The sequence below is a fragment of the Squalius cephalus genome, assembly GCF_949319135.1.
Source record: "Squalius cephalus genome assembly, chromosome: 18".
Taxonomy (NCBI): Eukaryota; Metazoa; Chordata; class Actinopteri; order Cypriniformes; family Leuciscidae; genus Squalius; species Squalius cephalus.
The window spans coordinates 15360995-15382698 of record NC_137139.1 but is presented as its reverse complement, the minus strand read 5'-3'; the positions used below and the strand labels follow the sequence as shown (position 1 = coordinate 15382698).

The following is a 21704-nucleotide window of genomic DNA, read 5'->3' as shown; positions in this document are numbered from 1 at the left end:
AGAGTCAGCGAGTGAAAGCAGCCTCTAAAGACACAAGCACGTTCAGGATTTTCATTCAGTCCAACCGTTTAAACAGCGTTGATCCCTACCGCCATCTAGTGGTGATGTCTTCTGTCTGTCGACTACAAGGTAAGAACTAAACACTGGCTACTTGATTAGCTAGAACTGGGTTAGACCCATTTTGCCTTCAGAACTACTATAATTCTTTGTGGAACAGATTCAACAAGGTGCTGGAAACATTCCTCAGAGATTTTGGCCCATATTGACATGACAGTATCACGCAGGTTCTGCAGATTTGACGGCGGGACATCCATGATGTGAATCTCCTGTTCCACCACATCCCAAAGCTGCTCTATTGGATTGAGATCTGGAGACCATTTGAGTTTAGTGAACAGTTTGAGATAATTGTGACATGGAAGTAGCCATCAGAAGATGGGCAAAGTGGTCATATAGGGATGGATATGGTCAGCATCAATTCTCAGGTAGGCTGTGGCATTTAAACAATGCTCAATTGGTACTAAAAGTGTGCCAGGAAAATATCCCTCAGACATCACAGCTTTGGCAGAGATTTGACATTATTTTTAGTTATTACATGACAAATGTAAGCATTTCAAAGTTTGGATGACTTTCTATTGTTCAAAAATGAGGTAAATCGAAACAAATTTTCAAAAACAAGACGATATACAACTGCAAACAGAAATGAAGACACCAACAGAGACATGTAAATACCGTTTTATTGTAAGAAATGGACTTCAGTTAAAAATGTGGAACTCTTAACAGCCTGCAAGTACAAAAACAGGGAGAGAGACAGTTTGGTCGTGGTGCGGGCCCCACTATGTACCTTTGCTACAGATTGTTCTTAAAGGCCACAGAGCATTGAAAGAAAGGAGGGAAGGGTGAATCACTGCATTTCACAGACATTACCTGCTTCCAAACAACTTCCTTCCACATTTTTACTTGCATCCATCAATATTTAGCCGTTCGGATTATGAAATTACAATGAGATATTTGTCGAAACGCAAGCTCAGAAATGTGAGTGTCACTTGTTTTCCTATTGTCTCCTATTTAGAACAGATATAATGCTGTTATATCCACCCAACTGCAGCAGCATTTCTACTCCAATAAACCAAAACAACCAGCAGAGGCTTTTCTAGCACAAACAGGCAAGTTCTTAAGGGTCAAGGTATTTAATAGCACCAATAAAAACTTTGCGTGTGCTATTGATGTAAAATGCAACATTGAGAACTACACACAGAGAAAAATTCATATCGACTGAGAATGACCAGTGCACATGAAAACAATGAAACTACACAGAGAAAGTCAGTTCGCACAGTGATCATAATCATCATGAATCTCCAAAAACAAATGAAGTGAGAGATCGTTGCTTAGAAGAAGCAACTCAAAGATCAAATCCAGGAAGCTGGGTTTTTTTTTTCTTCTTTCATCTAAAAAGCCTCCTTTAGTTGATATTTTTAGTGTTTTTTTTTTTGCATTTGTATCATCAGCCTGACATGGTTATTTCGGGAATGGTCTTGAAAGAGTGCAATCTTTTAAAATAACTCAAAGGATTTCATGGATTATCTTGTGTGGTCTGAAATAATCAATATTCTGCTGCTGCTATTTCTACAAATAATAATTAAAAGAAACAAAAAAAGAAAACTTAAAACTTTAACAGCCTGAATTACAAACATCTGCCAAAAGAGTGTGAATAAAGGATAGAAAAAAGAATTAAATATAAGGCAGTAAAAACAGGTAGAAAACGGGCAGTGTTTGTCTTGTCAACTCAAAATTTGTCCTTGAGTCCACCAATGTAGTGGCTGGGATAATTCTTTAAAACGAACGCAATAAAATTACAATAAAATATTTTTACTCGTGCAACTGTGGCGCTACAGTACAGCAGCGTCTTGTAGACCAAAGCGCACGACTGAGTGTTAGTACATACGTCAACTCGAAAACGACGCTTCACTACATCCATAAAACAAAGAAAAGACAAACATCAGACTGAGTCCACTCCCTCCAGACAGTCTGTATAAGGCACAGTCACTGAGGATAGACTGGAGCGCTGGTGACTGCTATCTGCCTTACGCTAAAGCAAGCACCAAAACTATGAGTGGAACCTAGGAAGTGAGAAGGTTTTTGCAATGAACTAACGCACGTTTTGTCATTCCGTCCCTTGGTTTTGTGTCAGAAAGGTACGGCTCTGAATGAGACATGGTCACAGATATGTATCACAGCAGTGAGGGAGGAGACGCCACCAATAAAACACTACAGACGTTTCAGAGACATTTAAAATAAGATAAATACATTTGCAGGTGTCTGAAGTTGCTAAAAGAGGAAAACAATATTAGATTGTATTTTACAGACAGGAAACACACTCTTCCTCGGAGCGAAACAGGAGTATTGTGGCAGCCAGAGGTCTGAGGGCATTAAAACAGTTCTTTCAACATGATGTGTGTCTATGCATGCTTTAGCAGATGCGATGGGATTCAATATGGAGTTAGCTCGGAATAGTCCAAATGCATAACGGGATGGGTGGATGGGAAGGTGGGAGGGAAGTGACTGTGGAGAGGACGGGAATGGAGAGAGTGAGAGGAGGGTAAAACTGCAACAAGTCACGAGCATTAGAACTCCTCCTGGTCCTCTGACTCAGCGTCTGGTATGACAAATCCCTCCTGAGAGAGAGCAAGAGAAGAAGAGGAAAGAGACAGACAAGAGAGAGAGAGTGAGTCATCCGATAACAAAAGTCTAGCCATTTAAAGATTGTTCCAAGAATGTGTTTTTCTCAACGAATATGTAGCAAACAGTAGAAAAGACAGTGAACAGGAGACATGTAACGACACGCCAATATATTGTAACAACACAATCGATGCATCAATCAAAAGATGTGTGTTTATGCAACTCATACTAAAAAATAATGAATTCCATGTAATTAAAAAAAACAAAAAACTGAAGTCTAATTTGTTGTGGGTGGTCCAATTACACTTAAAAATTAAGGTTCTTTATTGGAATTGATGGTTCCATGAAGAACGTTTAGCATGCATAGAACCTTTCTATTGCACAAAAGATTCTTTATAGAGGATTGTTTTTTTTGGGGAACACAAAATGGTTGTTCTATAGCAGGTGTGTCCAAACTCAGTCCTGGAGTGCCATTGTCCTGCAGAGTTTAGCTCTAGCCTTCCTCAACACCCCTACCTGGAAGTTTCTAGAATGCCTAGTAAGACCTTGATTATCTGGTTCAGGTGTGTTTAATTGGGGTTGGAGCTAAACTCTGCAGGACAGTGGCCCTCCAGGACCAGGATTGGACATCCCTGTTCTATGGCATCACTGCAAAAACCCATTTTTGGAACTTTTATTTTTAAGAATATAGTATTTGCCATTTTCAAAGAGTTCATTTAAATATTCATGTTATATTTTGGCTGCATTTGTGAGTAAATAAAACTGATCATGTAAAATAGGCACATAATATTGATCGTAGGTCCGTGAAACTAATCAAATTGTAATCGTATAGTGGCATGTCTTGACGTATCGCTGGTTTAAAGGATTAGTTCACCAAAAAAATGATTCTGTCATCATTTACTCACCCTCATGTCATTCCAACCCTGTAACCCATTTTGTTAATCTTCAAAATAGAAATGAAGAAGATATTTGATTGAAATCTGAGAAATTTCTCATGTGTTGCACAGCACGTTTGAGCTTCAGCAAGAACCAATGATGTTCATTCTTGTGCATCAAGCTTCTGTTTGTTCGCCGATCAATGTTTATATGTGAATAAAAGCCTAAATTCAATCCGTTCATCATATAAAGCGATTGTGTCTCTTCAGAAAATTTGGACTAAACTACTTCATATGGATTAGTTTTACAATGTCTTTTTTTTAACTTTGTGTCAAAGTGGTAGATGCGTAGCTGTCAATGGTGGAACAGAAATCTCTCAAATTTCATTTAAAATATCTGTGTTTCGAAGATTCGCTAAAGTCTTACGGGTTTGGAACTACATAAGGGTGAGTAATTGATGGCAACTTTTTTTTTCACTTTTGTGAGAACTAACCCATTAAAGAATTGAGGTCCTACACTATCTCAGTGACCCCCATGGTAATGGACAATCACTCATGAAATATATTAATCATGGCTGACTACTAAAAGCGCATTCCTACAAAAGTCATATCGGCCAATGCATATGACATAATACTGTATCATGAGGCAGATGACAATCCGATAACATCACTTTTCTCTATTAAGGGTCTTATTAGAAACAAGTCAGAGAATCTTGTTAACATTTTTTAGTGAGATTGCAGTTGCGTTGGACTCACATCTGTGGCATAAAGAATATCCACAATCCTCTGCAGGGTGGGGTCTCCTTCACCATCCTTCTCTTGACAGATCAGCTCAATGTTCCTCAGTTTGCCAAAGTAAAAGTCCCGCTCCTTCTCCATGTCCTGGATTGTAGACTTTAACATATTTAACTGAAAGTAACCAAACAAACAGTTTAGTAGTGATGGGTTATATATCAGACTAACATAATGACGTGAGAATGTACACAGTATAACAAACCTCTTGAATAAGCTCTGCCCTTTCTTCATCGCCACCTGCACCAGGTCTCCGCGCAGAGCTAGGCATCATCTTGGGTGTTACCTTGGCAACGGCTGCTCTCTGTGGTGCTATGGGAAACAAGCAATCACAAAAAGTAGTAAGAGACTGACAAATGAGTTTCGGTTCAGTTTTGTGACGCGCTCCAGTCCTGTAAAAATGCAAGTGATCGCGTCGGCGCCTCCATGTCATGCAGTAAGCGCGCTATACTTCAGCTTCCACACTCCGCACGAACCCTTGGATATGCGCCTAATAATAGCGCACATAATCTTAGATAACTTAATAGCGAGAGTCCATGTAAAGTTGCTACTAAACGTTTGGCTTTCCTACCCGACTGACATCGATCTGTCCCTCACAGACTGCGTGACTTCTTGTGGAGTTTTTTTTTTTCCTTGCGAGTTGCGACTGACTGACTAATAACATTTTGGCTGGCTAAGCCTCTTCTTATCGACTAACATTTAGTCGACTATTAGGGGGCAGCCCTACTACAGACACTAAAGATGTTTAAAAGCTCAACAGCTTCATACCGATTAGAGCAGCTGATTTGGCTGTCTTAACAGGAGTAGACTAAATTATATCTAAATTACAACATATGCACTCAATGACAAATGCAGAAAAGTTAGTATATGCGTTCATGACCTCAAGGCTAGATCATTGTAATGCTCTACTGGGTGGTTGCCCTGCAAGCTTAATAATCAAACTCTAGCTTGTCCAAAATGCAGCAGCAAGGGTTATTACTAGAACCAGAAAGTATGACCATTTCATGATCACAAGCCTGTGTCAACACTGAATTGGCTCCCTATTAAACATCACATACATTTTAAAATCTTGCTAATTACTTACAAAACACTAAATAGTTTAGCTCCCTAAAGAGCGAGGTCTTAACGCATTACAGTCCTTCACATCTATTGCGATCTCCAAAAGTTGATAATACTTAGATTATCAAAATCAACTGCAGGCGGTAAATAATTTTCCTATTTAGCACCCAAATTCTGGAATAGCCTTCCTAGCCTTGTTTGGGAAGCAGACACACCCTGTCAGTTTAAATCTAGACTAAAAACACCTCTCTTTAACCTGGCATAAACATAACACATTATCAATTTCTATTATCAGTCTACAGGAACCAGAACACTTGCTAGAACACCTGATTTACTTGTTAAATCGTAAGAAGAAAGGCATCTAAGCCAATATTAGTCTGCCTTTCTCATCCTTATCCCGAGGTTAAACGTAGTCAGCCGGATCCAGCCCATTTCCAGATCAGATGTTGGACCTTCACCTAGACACGACCACAACACATGATGTAGTCAGCCGGATCCAGTCCATATCCAGATCAGATGGTGGACCTGCACATAGACACGACCACAACACGGCCCTGAATGTCAGCAGAGACCGTGTCTACTAGACAATCCCCTGTGAAGGCCTCATCGACATGACAGATCCTCAGCAGAGACCACAAGAACAGGTCCTCCCCACAGACCCTATAGCAAGCTTCGGCTCCATACCGGCTTGATGAATCTATCTTCAAGTAGAAGGAACTGGATGAATATTTGAATTCTACCAATCCCAATCTAAATTCTGACTTCTAAATAATGACACAGTGTTCGTTCGTGGGCCAGAGGAGAAAGAACAAAATGATCAGGTCTCCAAATGAATATCTTATTGAAGAATGAATGTAAATAGCCATGAACACAACACAATGCCTGCAGGATATTAGTAAAATGATGGAATAAAATGATTAATGCTAATACACACTAAAAAGTTTGGGGGTGGTGAGATTTGTGCTTTCTTATGTTGACCAAGGCTTAATTTATTTGATCAAAAATACAGTAAAAAGAGTAATACTGTGAAGTCACAATTTAAAATAACTTTTCTATAAATTTTAAAACGTAATTTATTCCTGTGATCAAAGCCAAATTCAGAAATCATTCTAATATTTAACATTATAAATGTCTATGCTGTTACGTTTTAATGCTCAATGCTTTTTAATGCTTTTTAAAACTTTTAAATAATCAATTTACTTAATACTACTACTTCTTAGTACTACTACTACTACTACTACTACGTCATCTTACTGACCCCAATATTTTGATTGGCAGTGTAGTTCTTATACTGAACTCTTGACCTATTTGGGCAGATGTATACAATACGCACAAATATTTCTAATTCTAAAATACTAAAACCATGAGGTTCAAACACCTGATGCAAAGTGACCAACCTGCATTCATAATCTTCTTGGGCTTGCTGAGGGCAGGCATGGAGGGGTTGGGTGCAGGCATGGTGTCCTGGCCCTGTCGAGCCTCCACTGGGTCATACTCTTTTCCATCGTAATTGGCATCAAAAAACTTCTTAAACCACTGAACAAATTCAAAATTGTCTTGAAATTTGCCCTTCACCAATTTGTCAACGGGGATTATCTGATGGGAAAAACACATCCGGATATTATTTCATGGATTTATCAGGTATGTGTTTATTTAAAATAACAAAAAAAAAAAACTGGAAGAATACAAATACATTTGAGGAAGTTACGCCACTAAAAACACCAAAAAGAACTGCAAAATCAGGACTGTTCCAAACACAAGGAAACCCACAAACACCATAAAGTCACAAGCTTCAGAAAACAAGCCCTCTGTGTGCTTCTGCATGTAATACAAGTTTACAATGTCTATATTCCAAATTACAGAGAAATAAAACAGTGGATGTAGGCCAATATTGTAAAACTTCCTTAATTAAACACCAGCCCCTGCCAGACACAAATCAAAATCCTTTAAAAAAAAAAAATTGGTTGTAATGTTTGAGACTCGTCAAAAAGATATAATTGGCTCCCATCTACAATAAAAAATATCCAATTCTAGTGAATATGATTCCTGTGATGAAATTTAATAACATTTAGTTGTTTGTTGCTAAATATAAAAAAAAAGTCTGTAAAAGTCTGTTTTGCTGAACCTGACCACACAAACACTGGTTGTACAGACAAGCTTGAGGAAAAGAAATTAAGCAACTCACTTTGTCGACTCCCATCCTTTTGAAGGCAGCCTGTAATATCTTAAAATTGTGTATGTATTCATGCTCTAACTTAGCACCAAATTTAACTTTCTTCAGAGGTATGCAGCCTGGGAACAGCATGTCCATGAACTGGCAGTAGGCTGCACCTGTAGGGAAAATTATAACACTCCCATTACTACAAAACATAACCATTATAGTGTACTACAAAAGAGCATACAGGCCTTACTACAAAAGAGCATACAGGCCTTACTACAAAAGAGCATACAGGCCTTACTACAAAAGAGCATACAGGCCTTACTACTCACCTGAACATAAAAGCTCGATCTTAGTGAAGTTCATCTGTAGAGACTCATTGATCCATGCGAGCATGTCATGGCGACTCAGATTGTCGCTAGTCACTGAGGTGGAATATACGTTCACAGCCATTTCCTAAAGATAAATGAGACATCATGATGAGTAACCATGCGAAGACTGTAAACTGTTAGTGGGGAAACTAGGGCATTATAATATAGCCTAATCAATCAACATATTATCATCATGATATAAGATAATTTATTCAGTCAAAATCTCAATTTTACTATAAAAGATGTTGAAATATACATGATCCATGCTGGAATATAAAGAAACATAAGTACTTCAATGACTGTAGTGTTATGCATTTTATCACATGGGAGACACAGGGAGTGTACCATGAATATTTAACGTCGGATTTCACCTCAACATTTCCTCTTTCCATCCATCAACCAAACACACAGAAATAGTATTTTCAGTCAACTAATGCATTGATATGTAACAGAATGAGCACTATGAAGATACTAATGTGCCTAAACCTAGTCAGTGTGATATACTGGCTGTAATACATCGTAATGGCAATAAGCCAGACAGAGTCTCAAGACAGCTGAGCAGATGCTGAGAAAAGAGACAGCAGTAATGTCATTCACTCTGGCAGTGTCTTAAAACATAGTAAACCAAACCCGTCTAAACTAAGCACGTCTGATTCAAATGCTCATTTGACGCCCAAAATTATTATCTTGCAAGGCAGCTCGCAAGGGTTTGAGACACAGCCCTGAGTCACACACCGCCTCAGCTGCTCATCCACATCCAGGCCTCGCCTATCCCTCTACAACCCTTACAACAGGGCTTTTACCGACACTTACTACAACGAGTAGACGCAAATGAATACACGTATTTGGTCAAACTGCAAATACGACCTCATAGACAGCAGGACCGACGAAATATAAGACAAGCCCAGCAAATTCTTTGTCCCATAAAACATCAGAAACAGCAGCATCAGCTTCCGTTAGCGACCGGGGCTAAGCGTTCATTTCAGCGCACTCGTTAAAAATAAACCAATTCCAACGGGCATATAACGCTTTATCTGCGCTGTCACAACATAACCTATGTCTCTGTGTCTATATTTTATGAAATAAAATCAAATAAATAATATCTAACGGCATTTGAGCTGTCTCAGACGAGTTTTACCTCTTGTTCGCCGGCGCCTTTCTCTCAGATCATGCGTCGGTTTGTTCTTTGGGCGTGTTACGTCATTACGTACACGTACGTAGGGAAATACTGTGGCAAATACTTGACAAAATAACAAAATAAGAGTCTTTCTGTCTCACTGCTTTTATTTTTTAGTAAATTGAAGCAATTATATTACTAACATTTTATTGATGTAAACTAAATAAGATTTTTTCTTTTTAGATAGATAGATAGATAGATAGATAGATAGATAGATAGATAGATAGATAGATAGATAGATAGATAGATAGATAGATAGATAGATAGTTCGATAGATAGATAGAGATATATGAGATAGATAGATAAATGGATGGATGGATAGATAGATAGATAGATAGATAGATAGATAGATAGATAGATAGATAGATAGATAGATAGATAGATAGATAGATAGATAGATAGATAGTTCGATAGATAGATAGAGATATATGAGATAGATAGATAAATGGATGGATGGATAGATAGATAGATAGATAGATAGATAGATAGATAGATAGATAGATAGATAGATAGATAGATAGATAGATAGATAGATAGATAGATAGATAGATAGAGATATATGAATAGATAGATAGATAGATAGATAGATAGATAGATAGATAGATAGATAGATAGATAGATAGATAGATAGATAGATAGATAGATAGATAGATAGTTCGATAGATAGATAGAGATATATGAGATAGATAGATAAATGGATGGATGGATAGATAGATAGATAGATAGATAGATAGATAGATAGATAGATAGATAGATAGATAGATAGATAGATAGATAGATAGAGATATATGAATAGATAGATAGATAGATAGATAGATAGATAGATAGATAGATAGATAGATAGATAGATAGATAGATAGATAGATAGATAGATAGATAGTTCGATAGATAGATAGAGATATATGAGATAGATAGATAAATGGATGGATGGATAGATAGATAGATAGATAGATAGATAGATAGATAGATAGATAGATAGATAGATAGATAGATAGATAGATAGATAGAGATATATGAATAGATAGATAGATAGATAGATAGATAGATAGATAGATAGATAGATAGATAGATAGATAGATAGATAGATAGATAGATAGATAGATGATGGATAGATATATAGATAGATGATAGATATATAAATGGATGGATAGATGATAGATATATAGATGGATGAATAGATGATGGATAGATATATAGATGGATGGATAGATGATAGGTATATAGATAGATGATAGATATATAGATGGATGGATAGATGATAGATATATAGATAGATGATAGATGTATAGATGGATGGATAGATGATAGGTATATAGATAGACGATAGATATATAAATGGATGAATAGATGATAGATAGATAGATGGATGAATAGATGATAGATAGATATATTGATAGATGATAGATATATAGATGGATGAATAGATGATAGATATATAGATGGATGGAGAGATGATAGATAGATGATGGATAGATATATAGATCGATGATAGATATATAGATGGATGGATAGATGATAGATAGATGATGGATAGATATATAGATAGATGATAGATAGATGATGGATAGATATATAGATCGATGATAGATATATAGATAGATGATAGATATATAAATGGATGGATAGATGATAGATATATAGATGGATGGAGAGATGATAGATAGACACAGTGGGACACATGATTGGATTCGATAGATATATAGATGGATGATAGATATATAGATGGATGGATAGATGATAGATATATAGATAGATGATAGATATATAAATGGATGGATAGATGATAGATGGATGAATAGATGATAGATAGATGATGGATAGATATATAGATACATGATAGATATATAGATAGATGATAGATATATAGATGGATGGATAGATTGATGTATTTTTAGATACAAATGGGTAAAACACATACCAAAGTTTTGTGTCTCATGAAGACTTTATTTTTCTTACAGATATCTCTGCTTAATCTTTTGTATTTACAGTATGTAAACAAGAGAGTCCACAAGACAAGAGAAAAAAAGAAACATGCCCACAATAAGTAAAATCTTTTCCTTTGCTCCTCTAGATTTCTGCAATTTTTTTGTTGATCAAGAAGCCTTTCATGGGTGAAAGATCTGAAAGATATAAACCTTTGAATCTTTCCAAGAAACGTAGTGACAATCCATGAGTACTAACAATCATATTCCGTACGTTTTTGACCTGCACAAACACGCTCTTCATTTACCTTTACATAAAGTGAACTTACTCTTCCAGAGGCACTTCTAAGTGCATCTTTCACATTAAGAGAAAAAAATGATATTGATCAAACACAATTGTTGAAGTTTACAAAAGTTGATATGTATAAAAAAAAAAAAAAAAAGCACAACAGTTTTACAGTTGCATATTTTATATCAAAGGGTGTTTCCGTCTTTGTACTAAACAAGTCACAAATTCAAATACGAAATGTACGTAGAAATGAATCAAACTTTTATAGGCAGTGTCCTAATGTCGAGTTTGATGTAGTGAACAGGAAGTGTGCTGACATCATGTCATGACCGCACTGAACAATAAACAGTCTGTTTGAAGTGAGTCAAGGTCCTTTGGTGTTCACATCTGACTCTCTTTGAATGGCACCGCTCTGATGATGAAAAAGCTACGAGACGGCAACGGAGGAGCTGCCTTTAGTGTTGTCTGTGGAGGGGGAGGGTCCGTGGTTTGCGGGTGACGTTCTTTCTCCGGTAGATGGCGGTTGGGTTTTAGGGGACTGTCCTACAGGTTTTCCGGCTGCGTCCGAACTGGCTTCTGCTTCAGTTTCAGGCTGAGATGCTGTGGCTATGAGGAAGAATAGAGAATTATTTATTGAGACGATTGCTTTTCAATAATAAATGCATTTGTAAAAAGAGAGTGGTTCAGAAGGGAATATAGCTTACCACATACTGAATACATCACTGTATATATTGTAGATAGATACTGTCTACTAGTTCAAAAACTGACCCTTTTCACAGACCAGACACGCTTCCACAATCTTTAACATCGTAAATACAGCGCCATTTAAAAAAAAAAGTATACAATCTTAAAAACCAAATTTGGTATATTCGACTTGTAACAATAACAGAACCCTTTTTATAAGGTTCCATTAAGAACCGTGCTTTGAAAGTGTTATAAAGGACCTTAATAATAGTTTATTTTCATTAATATTAGTATAATTCATATTTGTACATATTATTAATTAATATTGTTTGTTTTTTTACCCCTCGATCTGACTGGTCTTGTATTATCATGTAGCCTCTATTTGGGTTTTACATAAAAACAACACCAACAACAACAAACAGCATGGTGTTTCAATTAGGTACTTTTATTTTTTTTATTGATATGGCAAATTGTAGCAAGAATGACAGTGCTCTAACAAGAGTTATTAGCTGAATACATTAATAAATAACAATTGCTATTGAACATGATATAGATATAGGCCAAGTTTTAGTGAAATCTCTTCACAATCCTCTTTTACGTCCTTCATTATGTGTGTATTCTGAGTGTCAGTTTCTCTCTGCAGATGATGAGGTTATGGTACGACAGCATCTGAAAAACACAATTGAGTTTCGAGTTACAGTGTGTCTCTTCCATTTGTTTATGTAAAAACAATTATGTTTATGAAGGTCAAAATGAGCAAAAATGGACAGTATGTGAGACCTTTACAATGTTAAAAGGAAAAAAGTGATATAAAGTCATGGGATAGCTTTCATTTTTTTTGCGACTGATTATGTTTATATATAAAGTAATAATAATAAAAAAAAATATGGATCAGAAATTAAATATCTCTGTTACTTACTTAGTGGAGAAGAGAAGTATCCTTAACCGAACAGTGCTGGTCACACTTACACTTACTTTGTTCTGTTTAACTAAAAAGAGGAAAAGACATGATTGGATAAGAAACCAGTTACAAAATGAAAGTTACAATTTATTGACATTTTAAGAAAGAAATAATTTACCTGTTGAGAGTGTGTTGACAGTCTGTGTAGCTGATCTCCAGAAAATCAGTAATGAGGTGGCCTTGATAGTTACAAATTTGAAAAACAAAAAGGCGGGAATAAAGAACCCTAAACTCTAACACAAAGAACCATTTCAGCATTTAAAGGGTTCTTCAGGATGATGCGGTTCTAAATAGAACTGTTACTATGTGTAAAGACCCGTTTACACCAAGAACTATAAAAAAAGAGAACTATAATAGCATTACAATATAGTTGTTTATTCTAAGAGCGCTGCAGTTTTGTTGTCTGCCGCTTTAAATGCTCAAGTTCCTTACAGCAGGATGGATTCTGATTGGCTGTCAATGTTTTTATCGTTCATCAGCTGGACAAAATCGTTCTGAAAGTGATTGCAATGATATCTTTTCTCTGTGCCGTTATCATTATAGCTGTGGTGTGAACTCTGCTATTCTTTTATATTTAGAATGATTTTTAGAGCTACATCTTTATCATTATAGTATTATAGTTGTCGTCCTTGGAGTGAACGGGCCTTAAAGAACCATCTTTTTTTAGAGTATACTTTTGTTTTTTATTACCTTGGCATTATATTACAGAAAACTGGCTAACGCTGCTGCGTGAGCATTTATAATACAATGGATGAGGGAGTAAAAGCAAAAAATCCTCTTTTGGAAAATCATAGAAACACTATTATGGAATTTTTTCTTTTGCTACGGGAGCAAATTTGTCATAATTTACCCAACTATTACGACTTACGCTAGTGAGAACCCCAGAAATGTGAAAAGGGTCAATTGTAAATCGTGAATTAAAAATGAAAATAAATAAAAAGCTATACATTCTACAATGCGAGTGGCATTCTGTTTTAGTCTTGGAATTTAAATAGGTTATTTAGCATTTTTTTATTTAATTGTCTTAACATCACTTTTTTTAAAGTGATGTTATTATTTGATCCGACAACAAAAATTGCATTACACTAAAATTGAATATTCATGTTGAGTGCATTGTGTAACCAGTCCTACTCGACCCACTCCGAGCGGGATTCGAACCGGGGACTCCGGTGTGGGAGGCGGACGCTATATAATAGAGAAAGAGTTTAAAGGAATAATTCACCCAAAATGAAAGTTTTGTCATAAATTATTCACTCTCAAGTCGTTCCAAAACCATAAAACTTTCGTTCATCTTCAAAACACAAATGAAGATATTTTTAATGAAACCCAAAACTTTGACGGCTCAAAAAGTTCACAAAGAGATCGTAAAAGAAATCCATATGATCTGAGTGGTTTAAAGTCTTCTGAATACACACTATCACTTTATATGATGAACACATTACATCTAGGCTTTTATATATATATATATATATATATATATATATATATATATATACACACACATACATACATATATATACACACACACACACACATACATATATATATACACACACACACACACACACACACACACACATACATACATACACTAACCTAAAGGATTATTAGGAACACCATACTAATACTGTGTTTGACCCCCTTTCGCCTTCAGAACTGCCTTAATTCTACGTGGCATTGATTCAACAAGGTGCTGAAAGCATTCTTTAGAAATGTTGGCCCATATTGATAGGATAGCATCTTGCAGTTGATTGAGATTTGTGGGATGCACATCCAGGGCACGAAGCTCCCGTTCCACCACATCCCAAAGATGCTCTATTGGGTTGAGATCTGGTGACTGTGGGGGCCATTTTAGTACAGTGAACTCATTGTCATGTTCAAGAAACCAATTTGAAATGATTCGAGCTTTGTGACATGGTGCATTATCCTGCTGGAAGTAGCCATCAGAGGATGGGTACATAGTAGGGATGGGACTTTTTGTCGACAAAACGACCGACATTCGACACATGCTCCACTCGACAAAAAAAATAGAGTGTCGACATGTCGAGGGGGCGGGGCTTGTGGGATTTCCAAATTGCATTTTTTTTTTGGGCTTTTAATTTATTACATTTAATAAACTTTATTTTTATTTACTTTACTTAAGTTATTATAACTTTACTTTAACCTCGGTTCCCTGAGAGATAAGGGAACGAGTATTGCGTTGCAAACGCTATGAGAAAACTCCTTTTCTCGAGAAAAGAACGACCATGGTGTGTAAACAGAAGCAGCAGCGGAAATATGCACGATCCGCGAGTGCTGAAGACGTTCTGCACCGCAGGAGGACACAAATGGGCGGCGACAGCTTCTTACAGTGGCGGGAGCTTTTTCCTCAGCGCCGTCAACAGAAAGAGCTGTTTCTGTCAACTGTAGGTACGTACACACCGCCGCCGACTTGAGCTGCAAAGAAGCTCTGGCCGCCCTGTCAAGGACGCTTGTCGAAAGGACGCCTGGCCGGGACTCGCTCTCTCTCTCTGCTCGTGCGTGCGCGCTTAAAATTTCATATTTTGTTATGAACATTCACCCGCCAGTGTGGCGGATAGCCTTTTGAGGTTTACTCGCCAAACAGAAAATCTACCCGCATTTGGCCTTAATTTCGGACCCTGATGTAGAATATTTTCCACCCTCCGCATTGCTGCTGCTCTTTAAAAAAAAAAAAGAAAAAAAAAGGCCGACAATCCGACAAAAAGTCGACACATGGGCCTCGACAGTCGATTTCCCAAATCCCGTGTCGTTCCCATCCCTAGTACATAGTGGTCATAAAGGGATGGACATGGTCAGAAACAATGCTCAGGTAGGCCTTGGCATTTAAACGATGCCCAATTGGCACTAAGGGGCCTAAAGTGTGCCAAGAAAACATCGCCCACACCATTACACCACCACCACCAGCCTGCACAGTGGTAACAAGGCATGATGGATCCATGTTCTCATTCTGTTTACGCCAAATTCTGACTCTACCATCTGAATGTCTCAACAGAAATCGAGACTTATCAGACCAGGCAACATTTTTCCAGTCTTCAACTGTCCAATTTTGGTGAGCTCGTGCAAATTGTAGCCTCTTTTTCCTATTTGTAGTGGAGATGAGTGGTACCCGGTGGGGTCTTCTGGTGTTGTAGCCCATCCGCCTCAAGGTTGTGCGTGTTGTGGCTTCACAAATGCTTTGCTGCATACCTCGGTTGTAACGAGTGGTTATTTCAGTCAAAGTTGCTCTTCTATCAGCTTGAATCAGTCGGCCCATTCTCCTCTGACCTCTAGCATCAACAAGGCATTTTCGCCCACAGGACTGCCGCATACTGGATGTTTTTCCCTTTTCACACCATTCTTTGTAAACCCTAGAAATGGTTGTGCGTGAAAATCCCAGTAACTGAGCAGATTGTGAAATACTGAGACCGGCCCGTCTGGCACCAACAACCATGCCACGCTCAAAATTGCTTAAATCACCTTTCTTTCCCATTCTGACATTCAGTTTGGAGTTCAGGAGATTGTCTTGACCAGGACCACACCCCTAAATGCATTGAAGCAACTGCCATGTGATTGGTTGATTAGATAATTGCATTAATGAGAAATTGAACAGGTGTTCCTAATAATCCTTTAGGTGAGTGTACATACATACATATATACATATATATATATATATATATATATATATAAATGTGTGTGTACTTTTATATTATGTATAAACATTGATTATCCAACATACATAGAGCTTCATTTTTGGGTGAACTAATACATTAAGTAGTATGTTAGTATGTTATTCTAAACAGCTATTCAGAGCAGTGGCTTAGCATTTGGTACATTTGCATTGACAGATTGAGCTTTGGCGCTTATTTGGCCGATGAAAGTTCGAATCTGTCATGCAACATTTCCCGATTCCATTGACAATAGTTTTGGTAAAGGTGCTAAAAAGTAAAAGCTAGGTATAGAAATGTTTAGTTACCTGACTGTGTGCAGGATTTCATGTGTTCGGGCCAGTGTGCCTGCTGGCATGGGTAGTCGCAGTAACTTGTGTTCCAGCAGCAGTAGAAAATGGCCTCCTTCTTGCAGTTGGCACACCACTGCTTCTTCTTGGTCTCATCCACCGCCTGCTGTTTCTCCACCTCCATCTGTTTCTTGACCTCTGACACCAGCCGCTCTCTCTCCTGCTCTAGACTCTGCCTCATTTCAGCCATGGTCAGCTCTACACACAAACACACACACACTGGTGATTTAGTATTAGTGGTTAAAGCTCTGGCCTGGTCATCTAGAACTTGTAGGAGTTTAGTGGGCCTTTAATAAATGTTCTCTAAATTGCATTAGATAACAAAAGTGTTTGCTATAGCATCCTTAAACACAGTTTGCAGTGCTATTGTAAGTCATCAAGGAGAGTTACCCAGGTTATGCTTCATCTCTGACAGCTCCTGCTGATGCAACCACTGGAGTTTCTCAATTTCAATTCGCAACCGCCGGATCTGCAACAAAATCCAGAGAATGTAACAATTTTTTTGTGGAATATATTATTATAAATAATTTATCCGTGCACATCATCTTTTTTTTAATTCATGTGCCCTCGTAACCTTTTATCAAAATAACTTCCTGCCCTCTTGCAGCTCATCTCTTCTCTAATGATGTGTTTATTGATGTGAGGGCGGGGCAACCGCCAATGCCAAACAACAACCATCCAATCACGTCCCACCTTACATTTTTTCTTGTTCGAGAAGAGGTTTTGCAATAAGTCAAGGTCTCAATAGGGAAGAAATGACTATCGCAACTTCCTTTACATGATGACTTTAATGCTTCTGTGGCTATTTTGTGGTGAGAAAAATGTATGGTAAACTATATCAGGTTTTAAAATCTGTATTAGCTAAAAACTCGAAAGCTATATTTGGTTTGTCAAAAAAAAATTAAGAACATGTTGGTGGATCTTCTAGATAATCTGGTCCCAAACAAAATGATAAAAAAATTATTCTTCCAACACTGGGACTGATTTCATGGTATTTGTACATTGAACCCTATCAAAGTATTGGCATAATATGAATTCAGTCTGTCAACTTGCGACCTGTAAGTGTCTTGGAGAAGTTTAACTTTTCATAAAATACACATTGACAAAGAGTGTGGATGATGGAATAAAGTTAACTAGTAGGAATGAAATAAGGCACAAAAAGTACACACCTCTGCAATGGTGTTCCCCGTCGTGCTCTTAGAGAGATCATTGTATATCTCTGTCATTGTTCCCTTGATCACGTCCATCACCTTCCATAATGATGGATAACACAGACAACATCACAGTCAAATTCACCATTGACTTTAAAATTATTTAGACAATTTGAGTAATAGCAGTTCAGCAGTAGTTATAATCAGTTGGATCAATTATATGTTCAAACTAGTTATCCAAAAAGCCTCAGAATTAATTTCTTAAGTTGCACTTCCAAAATTTACAGCACAGAGCCACTTGAATTAGATGTGGCCTGCCATCAAGGTCAATTAAGAAATGTTGTATTGCTTTTTGAAGGCGTTATTGTACTAATGGAACTATTTAATGAAACATTTTGACAGTGTTTACTTCTGAAGTGAATGTATGACTCACCTTAGTGGTGTACTTGGCGATGTCAGCGGCGACATCAGCAGAGGCAGGAGGGGTGAGGAAGTCTCCAGCAAGGCTGGAAGTGGACGTACCAGACCCTGTGTTAACAGGGGAAGTGTCTTTCTGTTGAACAGCTGGTGAAACAAGAGAAAAGATGTTTTTGGCTTCCATACAAATTAAGTTCCATAAGGTCATCATCACAGAAAATAAATATAGCCCCCAAAAAATGTTTGGGGATAAATCTGAAGCTCATATCTATTTGTGAAATCCCTTTACTTCACTTTTTTTCCATGAAAGATCGTTATTTGAGCTCTAAAATTGTCATTAACCTCACACAGATGGACAGCTGATGAATCATGATGTCCAAATAAAGTTAAGTGATTTATTTGATATGGTGTGCTCATTGTTTATGTCAGTTCTGTAGAGCAAAGCATTCTAGGTAGCATATTATAGCAAAAATAAAAAATGACATTTTAGTTTTTATTGTAATCTAAAAATACATTCAAAGGGGAATACATAAAAGGGAATAATAAAAGATCTTATGCAAAGTCTAGTCATTAAATAAAAATATATTTATCACCTAGATTAGAAAAATCGAATATTTTTAAATATTTTTTAAACATAGATTTAAACTGAATATTTCAGCTCAGGGGTTCATGGGAAATACTCACACAAATCCTAGTAATTAAATAAAATTATTATTATCTATATATTATCTAAATATATATATTTATATGGGAATAAAACTTCTGCACTGGGAGTCAATGTATTTACCTTTGACACACTGTCTGGTTTGGTAGCGTTTGCTGGAGTCACTGGGAATCGATGTATTTACCTTTGACGGATTGTCTGGTTTGGTAGCGTGTGCTGGAGTTGTTGGCTGAGGTCTGGGGCTGCGCTTGGCTCTGTGCCGCTGTTTGAGGAACCGTCTCTCCTTGTTGTTGCTGTCTCTGCACCTTCTGCATGTGCCACTTCTGAGACGAGGTCTGGAATTTACCACCAGCCTGGTTCCACGTCGCAGGCCTTTGTGCCGGCTGTGTGCTCTCCTTGGGCAGCAGAGGGCGCTGTTTTTTCACCACATTGGAAGCGGCAGGGACGGTTGACACGGGCTGAACGGTGGAGGTGGAGGTGGAGTTGGCTTGGGTGGTAGATGCTGTTGTGACGGTGGCTGGAGGCTTGATGGCTGATGAGGCTGCATCTTTTGGACCAGGATTGGAGGAAGATGAAGTGTTATCTGTGGATGGAGAAGCTGATATGCTGGTAGATGCAGGAGATTTACCTAACAGAGGGAAGAACGCAATGTAAATTTAAAGCTTCAGTTTAGATATTCTAGAAATGTTTTTAGAGAAACAAAATCCAAAATGTTAGGTATCTACCATCTGTTTTAATGCCCGCCTGGTCTTTAGGTGTGGAGACTGGAGCTGATGGAGTCTCTCGCTTGGCTCTCTTCTTTTCCCTCCCACCTGGTTCTTCACCGAGGTCTATAACCAGCTCCCGTTCAGAGTCCGAGTCCACATCCGGCGCTGGTCCGGCGGGCCGGACGTCCTGCCCAGGCTGTGACCGCTCCTTCTGGGTCGTCTGCAGGGGTTTGTTCTTCTCCTGAGGGTCTTTCTCCACGCCACCACTTAACTTCTCTTTGGTCTGGGGATCTGAGGATTTCTTGTCCCCACCTGTAGTTCCTCCAGTGGTTGATGGGGCAGCGTCTTGGTCTTGCCCTTGAGCAGATGGAGGTCTGGGTCTCTTTTTGGAGTCTTTGTGGACACTGTTGTTGTGGTTAGTGTTCTTGGGCTTCTGCTCGTCGTCAGACATGTATTCGCTGTCACTGGAGTCAGATTTGTCCGAGTCGTCCGAATCACTGTGCTCAACATCGTCTGAGATCTCATCGATTCCTGTGGACAGAGAAAGAGACATTTTTTCAGTTTTAAATGTTACAGAATGCATATCTGAGGATATATATGGAGCTTAAAAGTAGGGCTTCAGATGTACACTTCTGTTCGAAAGTTTGGGGTCAGTAAGATTTGTATTTGATCACGACAGTTGCAATTTTCTGCATCATTATTCCAGTCTTCAGAGTCACATGATATTTCAGAAATCATTGTAATCTGGTGATTTAGTGCTCAGGAACCATTTCTGATTATTATCAATGTTGAAAACAGTTGTGCTGTTTAATATTTTTGTAAAAAAGCATGATTTCTTTCAGGATTCTTTGAGGAACAGAAAGTTTCTCAAAACAAAAAGGACATTTTCACTATAAGAGCATGTTTGTGTGTGTGATCATCTTGAATCATTAATAAATTTTCGTTTTTGCTTTTAGAGAAACTACTTTTTTTGGGGAAGGGTGCATTTAATAGATCAAAAATGACAGTAAAAATATTTATAATCTTAATCATACATGCTGTTCTTTTATATATGTACTGTAAAAGCCATAGTGTGATTTTACCTTCCATTTGAAAAAAATATACATTTGTAATCACTAAATTCTCAGTGAAGTACAACATTTTGAGTAATACATAACCGACAATTCTTGAAGCAAGACCCGCCAATCACAAACAAAAATCTAGGCATTACCCACTGTGAGTTTTTGCAGGCTAGCTACATAACTTTAGCTAACATTAGCAGGTTAGTTAAATTGCTAGCTACCAACCAAATGTTAAATGAATACAGAACACTGTAGGGTTGAGCATAGAAACAGTAGTTATGGATTCTGATAAGACAATGAAACTACACAAAAAATCCAGACTGATTAGATTAATAGTTACAATGCTTTATGGGAGTTGTAAGTGGAGTTTATTGCCTCATAAAAAGATGTTAAGGTTGCGAAAATTTTGAATAAGCTCCCTTTCAATTCATATTTTGGAATTTGAACTGAATTAGTCACATCCAACACAGGAAGCTGAATTGGAATATGAAACGGAATGACAGAAAGAGAAATGTGATTGAATTGCAATTCAAAGAAAGTTAATGACAGTTATGGCACTCTGGGAAACCTTAGTCTTTCTTTTTGACAGTATCATCTTAACAAACTTTCCTTTTTCTTGTTAAAAATGACACTTATTACAGTTATAGAAATTTATTTGAATTTTTCTACTTCTTTGTATTCAAATTTCAATACTAGTTCCTTTTTGCTACATCAGTTCAAATCTA

The 21704-nt window shown here is 37.5% G+C and overlaps 2 protein-coding genes and 1 long non-coding RNA gene across 8 annotated transcripts in view; all 3 read right to left on the bottom strand.

The window, feature by feature from the left end:
• Nucleotides 1–720: 720 nt before the first annotated feature.
• mapre1b (microtubule-associated protein, RP/EB family, member 1b) lies at nucleotides 721–9148 on the bottom strand. The gene is made up of 7 exons (XM_079849481.1): nucleotides 9070–9148; nucleotides 7893–8016; nucleotides 7588–7733; nucleotides 6800–6998; nucleotides 4549–4655; nucleotides 4308–4460; nucleotides 721–2672 (listed from the first exon to the last, which is right to left on the bottom strand). The coding sequence occupies exons 2-7, from the start codon at nucleotides 8011–8013 to the stop codon at nucleotides 2622–2624; spliced, it is 777 nt and encodes a 258-aa protein (XP_079705607.1). The 5' UTR covers nucleotides 8014–8016; nucleotides 9070–9148; the 3' UTR covers nucleotides 721–2621.
• Nucleotides 9149–11339: 2191 nt separating this feature from the next.
• Nucleotides 11340–21704, bottom strand: part of prkcbp1l (protein kinase C binding protein 1, like) — a 32163-nt gene continuing 21798 nt past the window's right edge. For all 6 annotated transcript variants that reach the window (XM_079849456.1, XM_079849454.1, XM_079849451.1 and 3 more), the window contains 7 exons: nucleotides 19937–20449; nucleotides 19396–19839; nucleotides 18564–18694; nucleotides 18149–18229; nucleotides 17370–17448; nucleotides 16938–17177; nucleotides 11340–11925 (listed from right to left, as the gene is read on the bottom strand). In XM_079849456.1, the coding sequence (XP_079705582.1) occupies nucleotides 11747–11925; nucleotides 16938–17177; nucleotides 17370–17448; nucleotides 18149–18229; nucleotides 18564–18694; nucleotides 19396–19839; nucleotides 19937–20449 (1667 nt within the window). In that variant the 3' untranslated portion in view covers nucleotides 11340–11746. The remainder of the gene's footprint in view (nucleotides 11926–16937; nucleotides 17178–17369; nucleotides 17449–18148; nucleotides 18230–18563; nucleotides 18695–19395; nucleotides 19840–19936; nucleotides 20450–21704) is intronic.
• On the bottom strand, nucleotides 11932–14336 carry LOC307145866. Its single transcript, XR_013819010.1, has 3 exons — nucleotides 13083–14336; nucleotides 12923–12992; nucleotides 11932–12672 (listed from the first exon to the last, which is right to left on the bottom strand). It is a non-coding gene; the product is annotated as an uncharacterized lncRNA (long non-coding RNA).

What these genes read in the sequence shown, in the direction of transcription:
- mapre1b (XM_079849481.1), bottom strand. Translation starts at nt 8,013, where the DNA reads ATGGCTGTGAACGTATATTCCACCTCAGTGACTAGCGACAATCTGAGT. An exon ending in AAAGGATGGGAGTCGACAAA is followed by an intron (nt 6,999 to 7,587) that starts GTGAGTTGCTTA and finishes TTTTCCCATCAG; the next exon opens with ATAATCCCCGTTGACAAATT. An exon ending in CAAGAAGATTATGAATGCAG is followed by an intron (nt 4,656 to 6,799) that starts GTTGGTCACTTT and finishes TGTTTCCCATAG; the next exon opens with CACCACAGAGAGCAGCCGTT.